Consider the following 16651-nt stretch of genomic DNA (forward strand, 5'->3'; position numbering starts at 1 on the left):
GCCTTACTCAGTAAATGCAACTTCATTAATAGCTTGATTAATCACACCTCATATTTTCATGGTGCTTTTAAAAATAAAACATTTGAAAGCATGTTCACACCCACCTCTGAGATACACAGGAAGCTCTCATCTTCCCCACAGCTGTGAGGAAAGTCATGGAGCTCAGCTTCACACAGAGACATGTCCAATGTACCTGAGAGGAGCTGGGCATCCTGCAGTGAGGGGCCTGCACATGCTGGCGGGCTTCTCTGCCCGACCTCTGGGTCTTCTCATAGACCAAGAAGGAAGGGCACAGCTTTTCATTTTAGGGAGAATTGAGGTCACTCAGTCATTCAACAAACATTCTACTGCCATCTAAGCCAGACCTGGGCTCCTGCCCACAGGAGTCATGGTCTGAAGAGAGGCAGCATGCAATAAAACCCACCACAATCCTGCGTGTAGCCTGTATCCTAGAAGGAGGCTCATGGGATGGGATGGATGCTCAGGTGGGTGATTGTCCTGATTTCATTTCTGCTGTGATAAAAATATCAAGACAAAAAGCAGCTTGGGTGGGGAGGAGATCCTTTCAGCTCACAGTTCCAGGTTACAGTCCATTATTGTGGGCAAATCAAGGCGGCGGGAGTTTGAAACCACTGATCACGTCACATCCAGTCAAGAGCAGAGAAGAATGCATGAATGCATGCTTCCTGCTCAGCTGGCTTTCTGTGCTCATACAGTCCAGGATGCCCTGCTGTGGGAATGGTGTTGCCCACAGTGAGCTGCATCCTCTCACGTCTATTAATAAGTAATCAAGATGATTCCCCACAGACTTGCCCACAGACGACAACCTTATCTAGATGATCCCTCATTGAGACTCTCCCAGGAGCCTCTAAGTTGTGGAAAGCTGAAAGTTAAACTAATCACAGTGATAGTGTGGACCTGAGACCTCAGAGGAGCAGGCTCCTTTGCTGGTACTTCCCAGGTGGACAGAATGGGCCAGGCACCTGCTGTCCATATATCCATGCCCATGCTCCTCCAAGACCCTCCCACGAGGTAATGTCCTGGCCTGGGGAGTCTTCCCACCAACTGAGCAGTGAAACCCCAAGTTCCTTCTAGGTCCTGAAGGCCTCGGTCTCCTCTGCAACTCTGAGGTGCTCCCCACCACACACACATCTCCAGTCCTGCCTGCTCTGGCCATGCTGGTGTCAAACAAGCTACTTCCTGCAAGCTCACTATTCCATTTTTAAGTCTAAGCCCTCTCTAGCTTGGTCATGGCATTTGGGGTACTGCTTAAAAGTCCCCTCCTGAACCTGCTTCCCTCTGGGTTCCTGTTACCCCATCTTTTCTGAAGCATCACCTCCCCTGTTCTCCCACACTCCTGTAGTGTGAGCAGTGCTTGAACTGGGTTGTTCCCCAAGCCTCTGGGAGAGGGCTGCTTGCCTGCTTCTGCAGTGTCCCAGGCCCGGAGTGCTCCCTGGCATGCAGCAGGCACTCAATTTGTGTGTGCTAAATGGAAGTGTACATTTCAGGTCACAGAAGAGCTAACAAGGTCCCTTACCCAGGACTCTCTGTCTCTTTCTGCTACTGACCCTGGGAGTTCATCTAGTTTTCTTTCTGCTTGTAACTACCACCCTCTGGCCTGCCTCTTTATGTACACACACTTGCACATGCATGTAGACACACATGCTCACTCCTCATCCCCAAGAAAACATGGGGGGAGGGGACAACTACAGTGTTGCTCCTGTTTTACTAGGGGCAGCATGGACAGGAATGCCGGCTTCTGACAAATGAGCAGCCCAGCTTTCCCGAGAGAGGCAGGGGCTACTCCTTACTTCAGGGCCACGCCATCTGCATACCTGGCCTGCAGACCCTGGTGACCACAGCCCGACACAGCCTCGTAGCAGCCCAAGAAAGTTGCTGGGCCTCATCCTGTGGGTGGGAAAGCCCAGGTGGGCACAACGGGAGAAGGCCTTGGGGAACTAGGCTGAGTGGGCTTCCAGATGTGCAGTGAGCCTGCACTTGCCCACTCCCCAGATGTGCAGTGAGCCTGCACTTGCCCACTCTCCAGATGTGCAGTGAGCCTGCACTTGCCCACTCCCCAGATGTGGCGGTGAGCCTGCACTTGCCCACTCCCCAGATGTGGCGGTGAGCCTGCACTTGCCCACTCCCCAGATGTGGCGGTGAGCCTGTACTTGCCCTGTCTGCACTGTGAGACAGACAGCAGGGACCAGGACTGGGCTGTTGCTTGGGGGGACAGAAGTCTTGACCACCCACCTGTGTCTCCTATGGTGAGAGCAGCCAGGGCAGTGAGGGTACCCCGAGTGCAGATGTGTGGTTTTCAGGTTGAGACGGGCTTGGGAGGTGGGTACTGTAAAAGTGGATTTTTCTGCAACCGAATGGGAGGGTGCCAGGCAAGGCCTCGACCCCATCCTGGAACACCCCCGTCAAGCAGGCAAACACTGGAAGTAGAACCAGCAGGCCGAGCTGAGGCAGTGGGGAATGGGAGGTCTGGGCCACTAGAGAGCTCACCAGGGCCCTAGGTCACTTGGGTCTGAGTTTACACTGCTGGGTCCCATCCTTGATGGCAGGGTTCATATAGAAAGTGTTCAGTGTAGTGGCCCACACCATGGCAGGGAGCGGGGCTAAGGCTCTCCATGCTACATGCAGTGTAGTTCAGGTGAGAGAACTCTCAGAACATGTGAGCAGGGATAGTGTGCAGATGCCCACCACAGGGGGAGCAAGAGAGAAGCCAGCTCTGAGCACCCAGACAGCACCCTGTTGTCCCTAGAGGATATGGCCCCAATTTACCACTCACCCATAAGTGTCCTTGATAGAGGACAGGGCTACAGCCTGGAAGGTACCCCTGGGGCCTCCTGATAAATACCCTCACCCCAGAAGTGGGAGGGAGGCCACACCAGAGTGGCGTGACGGAGGCCCTGGAGAAGTGAGCTATGTCCCTTATTGGTCACAGTACATTTATTTTTCATTAGCAGTTAAATGCAGACATGAGGGATTGTGCTGGGTTCAGCGGGCGGCTGACGTGAGGAGGGCTTGCTGCGCTGATCGATAGAGAGGCGGGAGGCTCGAGCACCCGCCCCCTGCTCACACACCCCACAGGGGACTCATGCCATCCAGCTCTGAGGAAAGAGACGGGCACCGGGCACCCGCTATGATGTGAGCCTCTGCCAGTTAAGGGGAGGCAGAAGCGGAGCCAGACCTGCCCTGAAGAACTGTGGTGGCGCCTTCCAGGGCCCTGCCTGGGGCTAGCTAGCTTGGCCATTCATGTGTGCAGTCCTGGGGACTGCTGAGAAGCTGTGGCTTGGCCAGGCTCACGTCTTGAGAACCTAGCATGCCTACCGCACTCATCTTACACCCACACTCTAGAACTGCCTCCTGAGCCCCTCCCCGTTTCCCCCTTCATTCTCCCACCTCAGCAGTCTGAACGAGCCCTAAGATGTACCAGTGAGCCGGACTCAGACCTCAAGCACTTCCTGAGCTTGCAGGCTGTGGGTGGAGCTCAGCAGTGGAGCACAAGCTCCATGCCCTAGGTTCAACCCTCAGCACCCCACACACACACACTCAGAGTGAGTGGGTCATAGGGTGGTCCCCCTGAGCACTTCCTGAGCTTAGAGTCAGAGCTAGGGTTCTAGGGGGGGACTTCTGCTGAGGCCTCATATCTGGCAGCGAAGGGTCTGGATTCTCCCCCATCTGTCCCAATCTTCCACATTCCTGAACCTAACACAGCCCCGGCAGAGGGCGGTTTGGGAAGGGCAACTCCATTTTCACTGACTGCTTGTGTGCTTGGCCTTTATTGCAGAGCTGCAGGAACGTGTGGGGAGGTGGCTGGGGAAACAGCCACAGGGGGAAGGCGCAGGTTGGCAGCATAGGGGCCAGGGAGGGAAGAAGTGTTAAAAGGAGGGATGGGATCTGGAGGCGGCGCTAAGGACCGCTGCTGGCAGCCGCTACCTTTCTGAGGCGGCAGTTCAGAGCAACCGACCTCATGAGGTATTCCAGAATCCCCGTGAGCCATTGCAGTGACTCCATCTCACAGAGGCAAAGTCGGTGATTTCACCTAACTCCCCAAGGTCTCCAGGACCAGGGAGCAGAAATCACTTCCTAGGGAGTTCCCCCACTTCTATGCCTAGAGGCCCCTATTAATTTGTGTGTTGGTGGGAAATTGCTGCAGCTTTGAGGGTTGGCCAGGCCAGCTGGGGGCCCGTTTGGTGAGCAGCATTCCCCCCCCCCCCCCCGCCGCCGCCTTGGGTGTCCTGCTGGTAGACAGACATATCAGACTGCTCTGGGGATTTTACCTCCACCAATACCTCGGAGCCAATTACCCATGTAATTAGTAACAAACGACTTGTGGATGGTGGTAGGTTTGAGTTAAAATTAGAAGGAAACCCATATTCAGGTCTCCTTGAATGAATGGGAAGTGGCCCAGGTCTTGGAACTTCCAGGAAGACTGCCGGCGTCCACCCTGACATGTCTACCCATCATGCCTCACCAGCCCTTTCCCCGCTTCACCCCTCCCCAGTCCTCCCTACTGTAACTCCATCCAGCACCCCCTTGTTGCCCTCAAAGTTACACCCTGGGTACAGTCCCCTGCCTCTCTCCATTCCCCTGTACTTTAGCATCACCTGTCTAAGTGCCAGGCCCTCCACCTCCACCCAGGTCTACTGGGACAAGAGTCTGCTAGGATGAATCCCAGAACGTTTCCTAGTAGAATATGGGGTTGTCTTTGCTGCTATATGTCCAAAGCCTCCTGAGTGCTGACACCTGCCTTACCCTCACCGTGCCACCCTAGTCAGAAGGTCCTTTCTTACACTAACTTGCAGATGAAGACACAGGCTCAGAAAGGATGTCCAGTGGCTCAGCCTGCACCTGATATTCCTTGGTCCCATCCAAAAACTGGGCTTTAGCTATGTCAGCTGCCTCCGCCAGTCCCAGGAAGACCTGGCTTACCCCTCCTTTCCTCCTCCTGCAGGTGCCCAGCAGAGTGCCACAGTGGCCACAGTGGCCAGTCCAGTGCCTGGTGCTGGCCCAGACCTACTTCCCCACTTCCTGGTGGAGCCTGAGGACGTGTACATCGTCAAGAACAAGCCTGTGCTGCTGGTGTGCAAGGCTGTGCCCGCCACGCAGATCTTCTTCAAGTGCAATGGGGAGTGGGTACGCCAGGTGGATCATGTGATCGAGCGCAGCACTGATGGCAGCAGTGGTGAGCCCGAGATGGGGTCACTGGGGGGAGGCAGCTGAGGGAGAAGAGTCACAGCTGGCCTGAGGGACTGTGAGCTCTGCAAGCAGCAGGGCCGGGTGCAGCCCCTCCTGCCTCCTGTGTCACCAGAAGGCAGAAGGCCCACTTGTGGGACCCTATGGATATACAGAGGTCTTCTCACCTGGGAAGTAATAGGGAAGGCCCTCCCTCCCACACGCTCACCCACTGAAATGCCCCAGTGTCTCCCAGCAATGCACAAAATCGGGGCAGCCTGTCCAGAGGTACTACAAAGACACGGGGTAGAAGTGAGCAGATTCCGCGTGATAAGAACGTATTCTCTGGTTGTTCTCTGCCATCTGCTCAAGCATGTTTGCATTATTTCACATTCCCTCTGATGAGGACACAGTCCCCCAAGAGGCAGACAGTGGGGTGGCTTCTTAGTAAGAGGAGAGCAGAGTCGAGGCTGCCTCAGGGCTCACAGACATGCTCCTCAGGGGAGGCTAAGTGATGGAGGACTAGGAAATGGACAGAGAGAGAAGAGGGAGGAAACACCCCTGCCCAGGGACGTAGCCAAACAGACCAGGCATGCTGGTCACGGCTCAGCAGTGAAGCTGGATGAAGGTGCATAGTGTACACAGGGGCCCCAAGGAATGCCACTGACCTGTGGGACTTCAGACTACAGAGTGATGTGACCAGAGCTGTGCGTGACAAGCAGGCCTGTATGGCCGACAAGAGAAGCAGACCCAAGAAGGCTCGGCTCAAATGGGCAGGGAGTCCTAAGAGCAGCAGGCAAAGCCAAGAAGTACCTACCCTCCTGTAGGACACCGGCTCCCCTCATTGCCTTGCCAGGTCTCAGGCAACAGGTGGGCAAGGGGGGGGGGCATGCATAGAGAGCTCTGAATTGGCTTCTAGTACTCCCCAAAAGCAGAGCCACAGAGGCAGCCATGCTGACACCAACATAACTAACACTAACAGCCACTAACATGCATAAAGCCTTCTGGTTCAGTCCGGCACCTCTTCCCACCATGACCTCAGCCAGACTGATACAGCACACACCCCAGAAGACAGCCCATTTGGGATGTGGAGACCACCAGAGTGAGGATGAGCCAGGTGCAATCCAGGCAGACAAGCAGTACTGGGATCCATTCAGATGCTAAAGAGGGACAAGAAAGGGGCCAGAAAGGTGACCCAGATGTGGCCTGTGCTGTAGGGAAGCAGGAATGGGTAGTGGCTGCTGGGAAGGAGTTCAAGAGGAGGAGGAGTAGCGTCCAAGTTTAGAAGTACGTAGAAGGAGGGTGCTTCCCTGTCCAAAGGGATAGGGTGAGAGACAGGACACTGGCCCTTGAGGATGGCTCGGGGTTGGGTGGGAAAGTGAGCCTGGGGTGCAAGCAGGTGTCAGGAAAGCTGTAGTCAGACTTGTTCTGTGGGAGGTTCACGCAGGGCAGATGGTGAGGCTGTGGCCTGGGAGAAGAGTCAGAAGCGCTTGCTATTGTGAATGCAAACTGAAGAGCCCCAGATTCAGACAGCATGACCTAGTCCTCAGAAGCAGGCTCCAGCCAGGTCTTCTGGCCCACAGAGAGGACACCCATCCTCTGCCTCCAGAGTTCACAGAGGCAGGGTTCCTCCCCACCATGTGCAGAGGCCCACCAGCAGAGGCCCCAGGGACTCTGCTCCCTGGCCTGTTTCATAGGTTAGTGACTCCTGACTGAGCTCTGCATTCCGCACTGTTCCAACCGTATGCATACCTGTTGCTTGCCACTTCCTTCCAGCAAGCCCCCAAGTTATACCAGGTTAGCTACTAAAGATTCAGCCTCCACAGCTCTCAGTCTGCTGACTCCCCCCTGCAGGAAGCCCGGGAGTGCAGCTCAAGAAAGTTCTAGATAGTAACAGTACCTCCCAAGACCAGAGGTGCTGATGGACTTCTGTGAGTGCAGCTCCAGAACCCACGTTGTCTGGGCATGAGAACCCCAGGAAACACCCTCTCCAGCCCCAGATCAGTAGTTTCATCTGTGAACTGGAGGGGAGTGGCCTTTTCAGGTTGGAGGAGAAACCCTGTCATTGCATGGGTAGAATGGCATTGTATGTGTGTCATGTGTTCGTGAGCCTTGCCATGGACCTGTCCACCCCTCCTTACCTGGAACAGCATGGTGTCACAGGTCTCAGGTGCACAGTTTGTCTGGGACCCAGGCCCTTTCTGACTGAGCACCTTGCACCTTGGCAGCACACACTGACAGTCCCCACCCTGTACCTCATTGGCACCTGTGCTGTCCTTCCATATGAGCAGAGAAGCGGAATCATGGGAACACATCCCACATAACCACCAGGTCCCTCTTCTGCCTTGAACTTCAAGCCTTGGGCCTCCAAAGACCAGTACATCAAGTTCACCGAGTTAATCATCTCTCAGCTATGAACCAAAGTGCTGCAAGGCCAGGAGGAAGGCTTTCCCTAACTCGGCACAGAGGCCGTGGCAAAAGCGTCTTACAAATGCACATACCAAAGACTCTGAACCAGTCTGGTCAGACAGGTGTGGCAGGGAACTGCTTTCCACGCAGACCTGAGCCCTGCTCTTTCCTGTGTGAGGGCTAGGGTGACAAAGGGGACTTTCACAAGAGACAAATGCCCTCCATTTACCTTCACCTCCCGTCCAGAAGGCCAGGGGAAGCCTGGAGTCTGTAAAAGCAAGCACTGGCCTCTGGTACGGACTGTAATTATTCATTGTTAAACGTGGTGCTTATTAAAATCAGCGAGAAGGGACCCACTTTGACTTCAGGGTGCCCAGCTAATCCTCCACCTCCCAGAAACACTCAGCAAGTCCCAACTGTGGGTTCCCAGATTTCACATATGCATTCACACACATCCACCGCCCCTAGTCCAGCCACCCTGGGGGTCCCTCCTTCTCCAAGGCTGGCACCTGCTCATATTTCCTAGTCGGGCTGATACTGCCCCCCTTAGACTCCATTCCCAGGATGCTGGCTCCTTAATGACCTGCTGGAAGGCAGGGCAGGGTCTAGTGTCCCCCTGCCCCAGCCCTCAGAGCTTGTGGGGCTTATGGCTCCCTTTGTAGAGGTGTGGCCTGAAGCTAGGCCATTGTGGATAAAAGTGCCCCCCTCGCTGTCCCCCCTTCACAGCAGCAGAAGTTAGAGTGGGAAGGGGTTGAAGGACAGAACATAGCACTCCAGTGTAGTGCTGTGGCTCCCAAGCTGAGCTGCCCTGGGGTGGTGAAGAATGGAGCTTGGGGCCATCAATTTTCCTGTCCACCCAGAGGACACTCAGTACCCCAGGCCAGAATCTCCTGGAGGTTGTCCATCCCTGACCCTGACACAGGAAGAAGGGAAAAGTGACCCTGCTCCACCCATGACTCTGTCTAGGAGGCCCCAAGTTTATGAGTGCTTGACAGGTAGCTGATGCCTAGGGCGCTTCTCCTGCACCCAGGCCCTGTGCAGGGCACAATGGTTCTTAGCCCCACCCAACCTTACACCCGAGAGAGTAGGAATCTCAGGAGAAAGTGTCCAGAACAGAGATAAGTTGCCTAGTAATCATCGCAGCCAGAGGCGACTGTAGGCACCTGTATGAACTAGCCAGAGGATGGGACGGGTGATAGACTCATCTGGGTCCCAGTGCTGCAGCTGGAAGACTCCATGAGGGGTCTGGGAAGGGTCAGGGAGACATGTTAGAGAAATGAAGAAGGAAAGCAGTCTCCCAGGCCAGCTGGCTCAGCTGGGCTCACTGCTCCTGCAATGCGACCCTAATTGAATTTCTCTGTTAACAATGGAAACACATTGGCGCTGGCCTCTCTCTCTCTTTCTGATAAGCCAGTGACCCAAGGGAAATTGGGGTCAGGAGGAGGAGAAATTGGAAACAAACAGTCTTTTCTCACTTCTGGGACAGTGGTTTTGGCTGCAGACTATGGGTGGGAGGTGGCATGGAGCCGGACCAGCATCCCCAATTCTGAGTTGTCAAAGGGACCAGCCCCTCCCCCAAGCACCCTACTGTCTGGTTCTGGTTGCTGCAGAAGGCAGGGATCTGACTGGGGTGGGAGAAGGGTTTCTCCCAGTACACCCAGACTCCTCTGACCACCAGCCCCGTTGCCTCCCCCCGCCCCCCACCGCGTGCTTGCTGACCCTTACTGTCTTGAACTGTAACCCCCTGGGGGATGGATGAGCACACTTAGGCCACCCCAGCTGACTGTAGAACACTGACCACGCTGGATTCAGACATCCTGGTGCTTGGGGCAAAGCAGGTGTTCTCTGCACCTGCTTCTCTATCCAGAGTGGGGCACCCCCACGGAGCACAGAGTAGGAACGGTTCCAGGGAAGGGAGCAGCATGAGTGAGATGCCACCCTGGCATGCGGGAAACCCTGAGTCCCAGGAGTCTGTTTCCATCCCGCCTAGCAGCTGTAATGATAATAGCTGTTACATTATCACCTGTCAGATCTACCTGCTGGCCCTCCGGGGAGGTTAGCAGACTTCCCTACCCTGTCTACCTCCAAAGAGCTCAGCCTGTCTGCTACACCCTTCCTCTCTGGGGCTCCTGGAGGCCAAAGCCTGCTGCTGACCAAAGCCCCATGAGTAACCACGTTAGAGACTTTCTGTCAGCGACTTACTTGAGACAGGCCTCAGGTGACAGAGTAGAAGGAATGGAAGTCCCAGAAACCATATTCCACGTGTCAGCATCCCTTCTGGTCAGCCTGAAGTTCCCTCCAGGCTGAGGGGCTCACAGTGTCCACAGGCTGCTGTGTGTGGTACCGGGCGTCAACTGTCTAAGACAGGGAGACTCAGTATAGTCCTTGAACCCAGCAGGGTTGCCAGCCATGGAGGTCCGTATCAATGTATCAAGGCAGCAGGTAGAGAAAGTGTTCGGGCTGGAGGAATACTGGTGCCAGTGTGTGGCGTGGAGCTCCTCAGGCACCACCAAAAGTCAGAAGGCCTACATCCGGATAGCCTGTGAGTATGGGGCCAGGCCTGGAGAGGGGCAGGCTTCCTGGAGGTCACAGCCTTACCTTGATGGGTGGAGGAAGAGCCTGGGGACATAAATCCTCCCCGTGTCCCCGTGTCCCCGTATCCCATGTCCCCGTGTCCCCGTGTCCCCGTGTCCCCGTGTCCCCGTGTCCCCGTGTCCCGTGTCCCCGTGTCCCCGTGTCCCGTGTCCCCGTGTCCCCGTATCCCCGTGTCCCCATGTCCCTGTGTCCCGTGTCCCCGTGTCCCTGTGTCCCGTGTCCCCGTGTCCCTGTGTCCCGTGTCCCGTGTCCCCGTGTCCCCGTGTCCCGTGTCCCCGTGTCCCGTGTCCCCGTGTCCCCGTGTCCCCGTGTCCCGTGTCCCCGTGTCCCCGTGTCCCGTGTCCCCGTGTCCCCGTGTCCCTGTGTCCCCGTGTCCCCGTGTCCCGTGTCCCCGTGTCCCGTGTCCCCGTGACCCCGGTGCACTTTGGCACTTCTTTCTGTCATGTGTCATGACTCCTGCAGGACCAAAGGCCAGGAGCCTGTCAGGCTAAGCCAGACGCTTACGACACTGTTTTCTTCCTCCAGATCTGCGCAAGAACTTTGAACAGGAGCCGCTGGCCAAGGAAGTGTCGCTGGAGCAGGGAATCGTGCTGCCCTGTCGCCCCCCAGAAGGCATGCCCCCAGCTGAGGTGAGTGGGGCTGCAGGACCCACTCTACAGGGGCACAGGGCTCCCAGACCTCTTACCCCACCTACAGCTCAGGCTCCTGGCTGCCACCTCTCCAGTGGCCACTCTGTCCCCGGTCAGGCCAGCGCGGGCCAGCCATGGAGTGGCGTGGCTTCTCCCCCCAGGTGGAGTGGCTCCGGAATGAGGACCTTGTGGACCCTTCCCTTGATCCCAATGTGTACATCACACGGGAACACAGCCTCGTGGTACGGCAAGCCCGCCTGGCCGACACTGCCAACTACACCTGTGTGGCCAAGAACATCGTGGCCCGTCGCCGCAGCGCCTCGGCTGCTGTCATTGTTTATGGTGGGTCCTGGGCTCCCCGGTCATAGGAGGAGGTACTGAGGTACCATCAGGGAAGTGATGTGTGGCTTGTAGGATGGAAAGGCATGGAGCAAGGGCCAGGCTGACCAGACAGTGTCCTGACTAGGAAAGAGGCCAGAGGTATGTCTGGGCAAAGGGATGGGACAGGTGTTGGCCACTTGTGAGTGGGGCACAGTGCAAGAGATGAAGAGGCAAGGTGAGGCTCAGAGGAACATAACAGTCATCCTTGTGCTTCTCAGGCCCCAGAACGGGAAGTAGAGCCACATAACATGGGACCCCTAAGAGCAGGCAGAGGGAGATCGTGCAGGATCAACCCTTTGAGGTGCTGGGTTCCAGCTGGAGGTGCCCTGTGAGCTACAATTTAGCCTGGCTGCCCCGACACTTGCCAAGAGGGCAGAGTATCAGAAGGTGCTGCCAGGCCTTGAGGTCCAGCAGCCTAGGCTTGGCCCTCCTCAGCATTCCCCCAGCCCAGCAGCCCACTCACTCCCAGCTCACAGGCCCTTTGCCCTCCTCCCCTATCCCTTGGACCAGCATGTCTGAGGATTCCCCCGCTCCCTGACCCCAGTCCTTCTCTATCCGGCCAGTGAACGGTGGGTGGTCGACGTGGACTGAGTGGTCCATCTGCAGCGCCAGCTGTGGGCGCGGCTGGCAGAAACGGAGCCGGAGCTGCACCAACCCGGCACCTCTCAACGGGGGCGCCTTCTGTGAGGGGCAGAATGTCCAGAAAACAGCCTGCGCCACTCTGTGCCCAGGTACCAGCGGCCACCGCCTCCTGCATCGTTCCTCACCACGCCATCTCCGTGGCCTGGCTCCATCGCACCCACCAGCCTGCCCCCCCATGGCTCCATCCCACCCGCCTGCCATGCAGGGCCAGGCTCAGTCTGAGGTGGGGATCAGGGTGCAGTGTGGTCAGAGTCAGGGCTCAGTCTGTGTCCAGGCCTGGGCTCAATTTAGGGTCTAAGATGCAGTCTGAGGACAGGATCTAGGCTCAGCCTGGGGCTGCACTTCCACCTGTGCCTGGGACCAGAAGGGCAGTCATGTGACTAAGAGCCCTTACCACCTCGGGACCAGGACAGCCTCCCTGGGTGGGGAGAGCCAAGCAGCCCCTGGCATCATCGCGCCTCCCCGTCATTAGCATGTGTCATCAAGGCTGGCTGGACAGCTCAAGGTCCTACAGATTGGAGAGCTTGACCCTGGCATTGTGCCCAAGTCCAGGCCAGCTTGTCCTGCCTGGTCCAGATGACTAGTGGGGCCACCCAGGCAGGCCACCCAGGCCAGCTTCCTAAGCTGATTGGACTGTTTGCTTTCTGCCTGTGTCTCTCTTGTCCAGTGGATGGGAGCTGGAGTTCATGGAGTAAGTGGTCAGCCTGTGGACTTGACTGTACCCACTGGCGGAGCCGTGAGTGCTCTGACCCAGCACCCCGCAATGGAGGTGAGGAGTGCCGGGGTGCTGACCTGGACACCCGCAACTGTACCAGTGACCTCTGCCTGCACAGTGAGTCTTTTTGGCCCCAGGGTCCACTTGAGTTTGCCAGAGTTGGCCCTGTCCAGCCCTAGAGGTGGTGGTCAAGGCAGCTACCTTGCCATAGTCTGTGTCTCTCCAAGGCTTGGGATCCCAGAATCCCCATCATCTCTAACACCTATTTGTGTGCTCATACATCCTCACCACCTTCCTCCCAAGACACGCACAGATGTTTGTGAACCTTGACTCATGTACACCCATCTGCTCTCCCACAGCCTTGAAATTATCCCATCCCCCAAGCACACACGTAAGTCCTGTGGGGATGCTGGGCTTGTGAGGCCTGTTAATTACAAGGCCATAACTAACAATTAAAGATCTCTGTTGGATTTTTTTCTCTAGACTACACCCTCCCCTATTCTTTCAATTAAAAACCTAATTATCTGTGTCAATTCCTTTCTGATGGACATTTCTTCCATTATGCAAAACTCTCAAAAATCAATAGAACTTCCTCCAAGTGGTTGGTCCTGCCACCCCACCCCAGTTCCAGGGCTGGTGGCATACATAAGGGCTCCTGGAAACACATGAGAAGCTGATCATCCATGTATTTGTCTGTTGTCTATTACTATAATGAAATAGCAAAGGAGGTTTATTAGTTTTAGAGGCTCAAATTCCAAATAGCATGATGCTGGCTCTGGCAAATGTAACCCCCCACCCATGCCACATTACTTAGTGGAAGATGGTACCATATCAGTAGTACATACAAGAGAGAGATCACAGGTCAGGGAGAAAGAAACAGACAGACAGACACAAAGAGAGATGAACACACATACCCATGGTCTGCAGTCAGCACTTACAATGATGTAATACCCTCCCACTAGGCCCCACCTCTTAAAAGATCCCACTGCCCCTCACACTGCCACACTGGGGACCAAGCCTGTAATATGTGACTCCTTAAGCAGGCATGTGTAAACCATAGCACTGTACTTTGGGTATCCCAGGAGTACACCTTGCCCCTGCCACCCTGATCCCCAGCCTAGCAGCCAAGCATAGACCACTCACCCCAGGGAAGTAGCTCTTCCTCTCCTCCACTCTCCTGGCAAGCTCAGGCCAAATCTTATGCCTGTGAGGACTTGTTCAGTCCCAAGCAAGGAGGTAACAGGTGTAGGACAAGAATGCACGCACGCCAATACCATGTTCCCTGCCTTATGGTCACTGCCCAGGGAATGCTGAGCCCTTATTCTCCTGGGGTATAGACTGTGGGCCTCTCCTCACCACCTCTGCAGCCCTGCCGTTCCCAAGGCCATGCTTTCTCTTGCAGCTGCTTCTGGCCCGGAGGATGTGGCCCTCTACATAGGCCTTGTTGCTGTGGCTGTGTGCCTCATCTTGCTACTGCTTGTTCTTATCCTCATTTATTGCCGCAAGAAGGAAGGGCTGGACTCAGATGTGGCCGACTCCTCCATCCTCACCTCAGGCTTCCAACCTGTCAGCATCAAGCCCAACAAAGCAGGTGAGGTGGCCCCTCTCCCTGCTCTCCTGCCTGAGTCCTCAAGGCCTCTGAGCCACCAGCTGAGTCTGTCTTTATCCCATAGACAATCCCCATCTGCTCACCATCCAGCCTGACCTCAGCACCACCACCACTACCTACCAAGGCAGTCTATGTCCCCGGCAGGATGGGCCCAGCCCCAAGTTCCAGCTCTCTAATGGTCACCTGCTCAGCCCACTGGGTGGCGGCCGCCATACACTGCACCACAGCTCACCCACCTCTGAGGCTGAGGACTTCGTCTCCCGCCTCTCCACCCAAAACTACTTCCGTTCCCTGCCCCGAGGCACCAGCAACATGGCCTATGGGACCTTCAACTTCCTCGGGGGCCGGCTGATGATCCCTAATACAGGTAGGACCCCAGAGAGCATGAGGGGCTAAGACTAGTCTCATCTTCCCAGAGAAGGCCAAAACAGCCCAGATGTTCCTCCTGAGTGCACCGGCCTCTGGAGTGGCTGTGTCTGGCCAGCAGATATAGTTTAGGATTCAGTTGGAGGAGCTACAGTGAAGCCATGGGTAAGGATCTCCTTGCTGCCTGTGGACATGAAAGTATTGTCTGTTCATTTATCAGATAGTCAGCCCTACATGTGGTGGGCTCTGTCTGCATTCGGCTCCAGGCTCAGGAGTAGGGCAAACACCAGACCCCAGAGACTCACAAATGACAAGTCAGCAGAGCACCCCTTGGAACCCTCACTGCTCCACCACTCCACAGAAGTGCTCAGACAGGGTCCCTGAGACCTCTTGGGCCATCTTGAAGAAATCACAGCAACCACTAATAAGGTTGACCACCCCACTCTGAAATTCTCTATTCCCTCTCTTTGGTGACCCTATGTCCCCCATCTCCTTGCCCATCTCTGGCTGTTCCAATGCAGGCATTCCTCAGAGTTCCCTCTCCGCGCCATTTCTCTCCACGTGACTTCACCTGCTCCTCTATCCCAGCCCCCAGTTCTCCCAGGCCTTAGAACTCTTGGGCAGCTCCATCTGGATGTCTCCCAGCACCTCAGAGTCTTTGTGACTAAAACAGAACCGTCTCCCACTGTCTCCCACAGCTACCTCCTCTCGGGCTTTCCCGAGCTCACAGCTAGCACAGTCTGCACCTGAGCTAGAAACTGGCTGGGGTCACCTTGGTTCCTGCTCTGTCTCCTTCACCGCTCACCACCAACCCACTGTAGTCACATAACATTCCGCGTGCTCGCCCTTCCCAACAGCTCTGCCTCCTCCTCCTCCTCCTCCTCCTCCTCCTCCTCCTCCTCCTCCTCCTCCTCCCCCTCCTCCTCCTCCTCTTCCTCCTCCTCCTCCTCTTCCTCCTCCTCCTCCTCCTCTTCCTCCTCCTCCCCATCTTTCCCTGATACTTTACCACGTCCAGACTGACATACCCCTTATCTCATCCCCAGCCCCCAAACATTCACTGGATGAATCCAGAGTTGATTGCATCTCTCCCCTACTTAACTCCTTCTGGGTTCCTATTGCTCCCGACAAAGCCCACGTGACAAGGCTGATGTGACCCACCCCTGCTGGCTAGCTGCAGTGTGCTGTCCCCTCCTATGTTCACTTCTGTATATGACAGCCACTCTAGAGCCTTGGCGCCTGAACACACCATGCTGCCCCTTGCTCACGAGGATCCACCTACCTTTCTAGCACCTCCTCTACCATTGCTATCTAGGCCTCACACTCCTCAGGACAGGGTCTGGTAAATCCTCATGGGGCCATCGAGGTGAGACGGTACCTGTCAACTCCAACAAAAAGGCAGACGGATGGTGGGTACTCGATGGCCCCTGGCAGCGTGGGAAGCTGCCCGCTCTCCCCTGCATGCCTTACTGACATTCACTTGGCTCTCTCCTTGCTGGACTGAGAGCTAGAACCCTTTCTTCCTTTCAGTCTTGTGGGTGCCCAGCATGAGTAGCCAGTTTGGAATAAGTATGCAAGTGTGTGCACCTCCCTACAGCCAGCACTCACACCAGGCTGAGTGTGTGTCACCAACACTAGCAGCACCAGGCTAGTGAGGGAAGCAGCAACTGCAAGCGCCTGGTCAACAGATTCCTCTCCTGGGTGTCAGCTCTGTGAAACAGTCCCAGACCACTTCCTGATGGGCACAGATAGGCGAACATCCCAGAGTGCACTCACAACCCCAGCAACTCGGATGTCAGTAGGCTGTATAACCCTATGGAGCCGTCATTGTACCTTTGCAGACTATAATGTCCTTATATAGATAGGACTTGACCCTGGAGCTACATCTGTCTGCTTTAAGGATGAAGTCACAGAATGTCTCCCCTTTTCCTGTATGAGCTGAGAGGTTCCTCGTGTGGGACTTTCCGTCCTTGGAGCAGGGCCTCACTCTGCTCTAATTCTTCAGCTCTGTCCTTGCTGGACCCCACAAAACTCCTCTCTACCCCACACACTGACACTGTTGCTGAAAGCTTCTGGGGCAGGACACATCGTGGAATGGGGGGACATCTGGGCTGTAGACGCTGG

The 16651-nt window shown here is 55.9% G+C and overlaps 1 protein-coding gene across 4 annotated transcripts in view; it reads left to right on the plus strand.

Annotated features, from left to right (window-relative positions):
* Positions 1-16651, plus strand: part of Unc5a (unc-5 netrin receptor A) — a 57290-nt gene that overhangs the window by 36470 nt on the left and 4169 nt on the right. The window contains exons 2-9 of one of the 4 annotated variants that reach the window (XM_036187747.1): positions 4964-5194; positions 9989-10135; positions 10714-10817; positions 10979-11159; positions 11762-11929; positions 12508-12672; positions 13958-14146; positions 14229-14531. In XM_036187747.1, coding sequence (XP_036043640.1) covers positions 4964-5194; positions 9989-10135; positions 10714-10817; positions 10979-11159; positions 11762-11929; positions 12508-12672; positions 13958-14146; positions 14229-14531 — 1488 coding nt within the window. The remainder of the gene's footprint in view (positions 1-4963; positions 5195-9988; positions 10136-10713; positions 10818-10978; positions 11160-11761; positions 11930-12507; positions 12673-13957; positions 14147-14228; positions 14532-16651) is intronic. The other 3 variants (XM_036187748.1, XM_036187750.1, XM_036187751.1) reach the window with 3 other exon arrangements.

The sequence above is a fragment of the Onychomys torridus genome, chromosome 5 (assembly GCF_903995425.1).
Source record: "Onychomys torridus chromosome 5, mOncTor1.1, whole genome shotgun sequence".
NCBI classification, from domain to species: domain Eukaryota; kingdom Metazoa; phylum Chordata; class Mammalia; order Rodentia; family Cricetidae; genus Onychomys; species Onychomys torridus.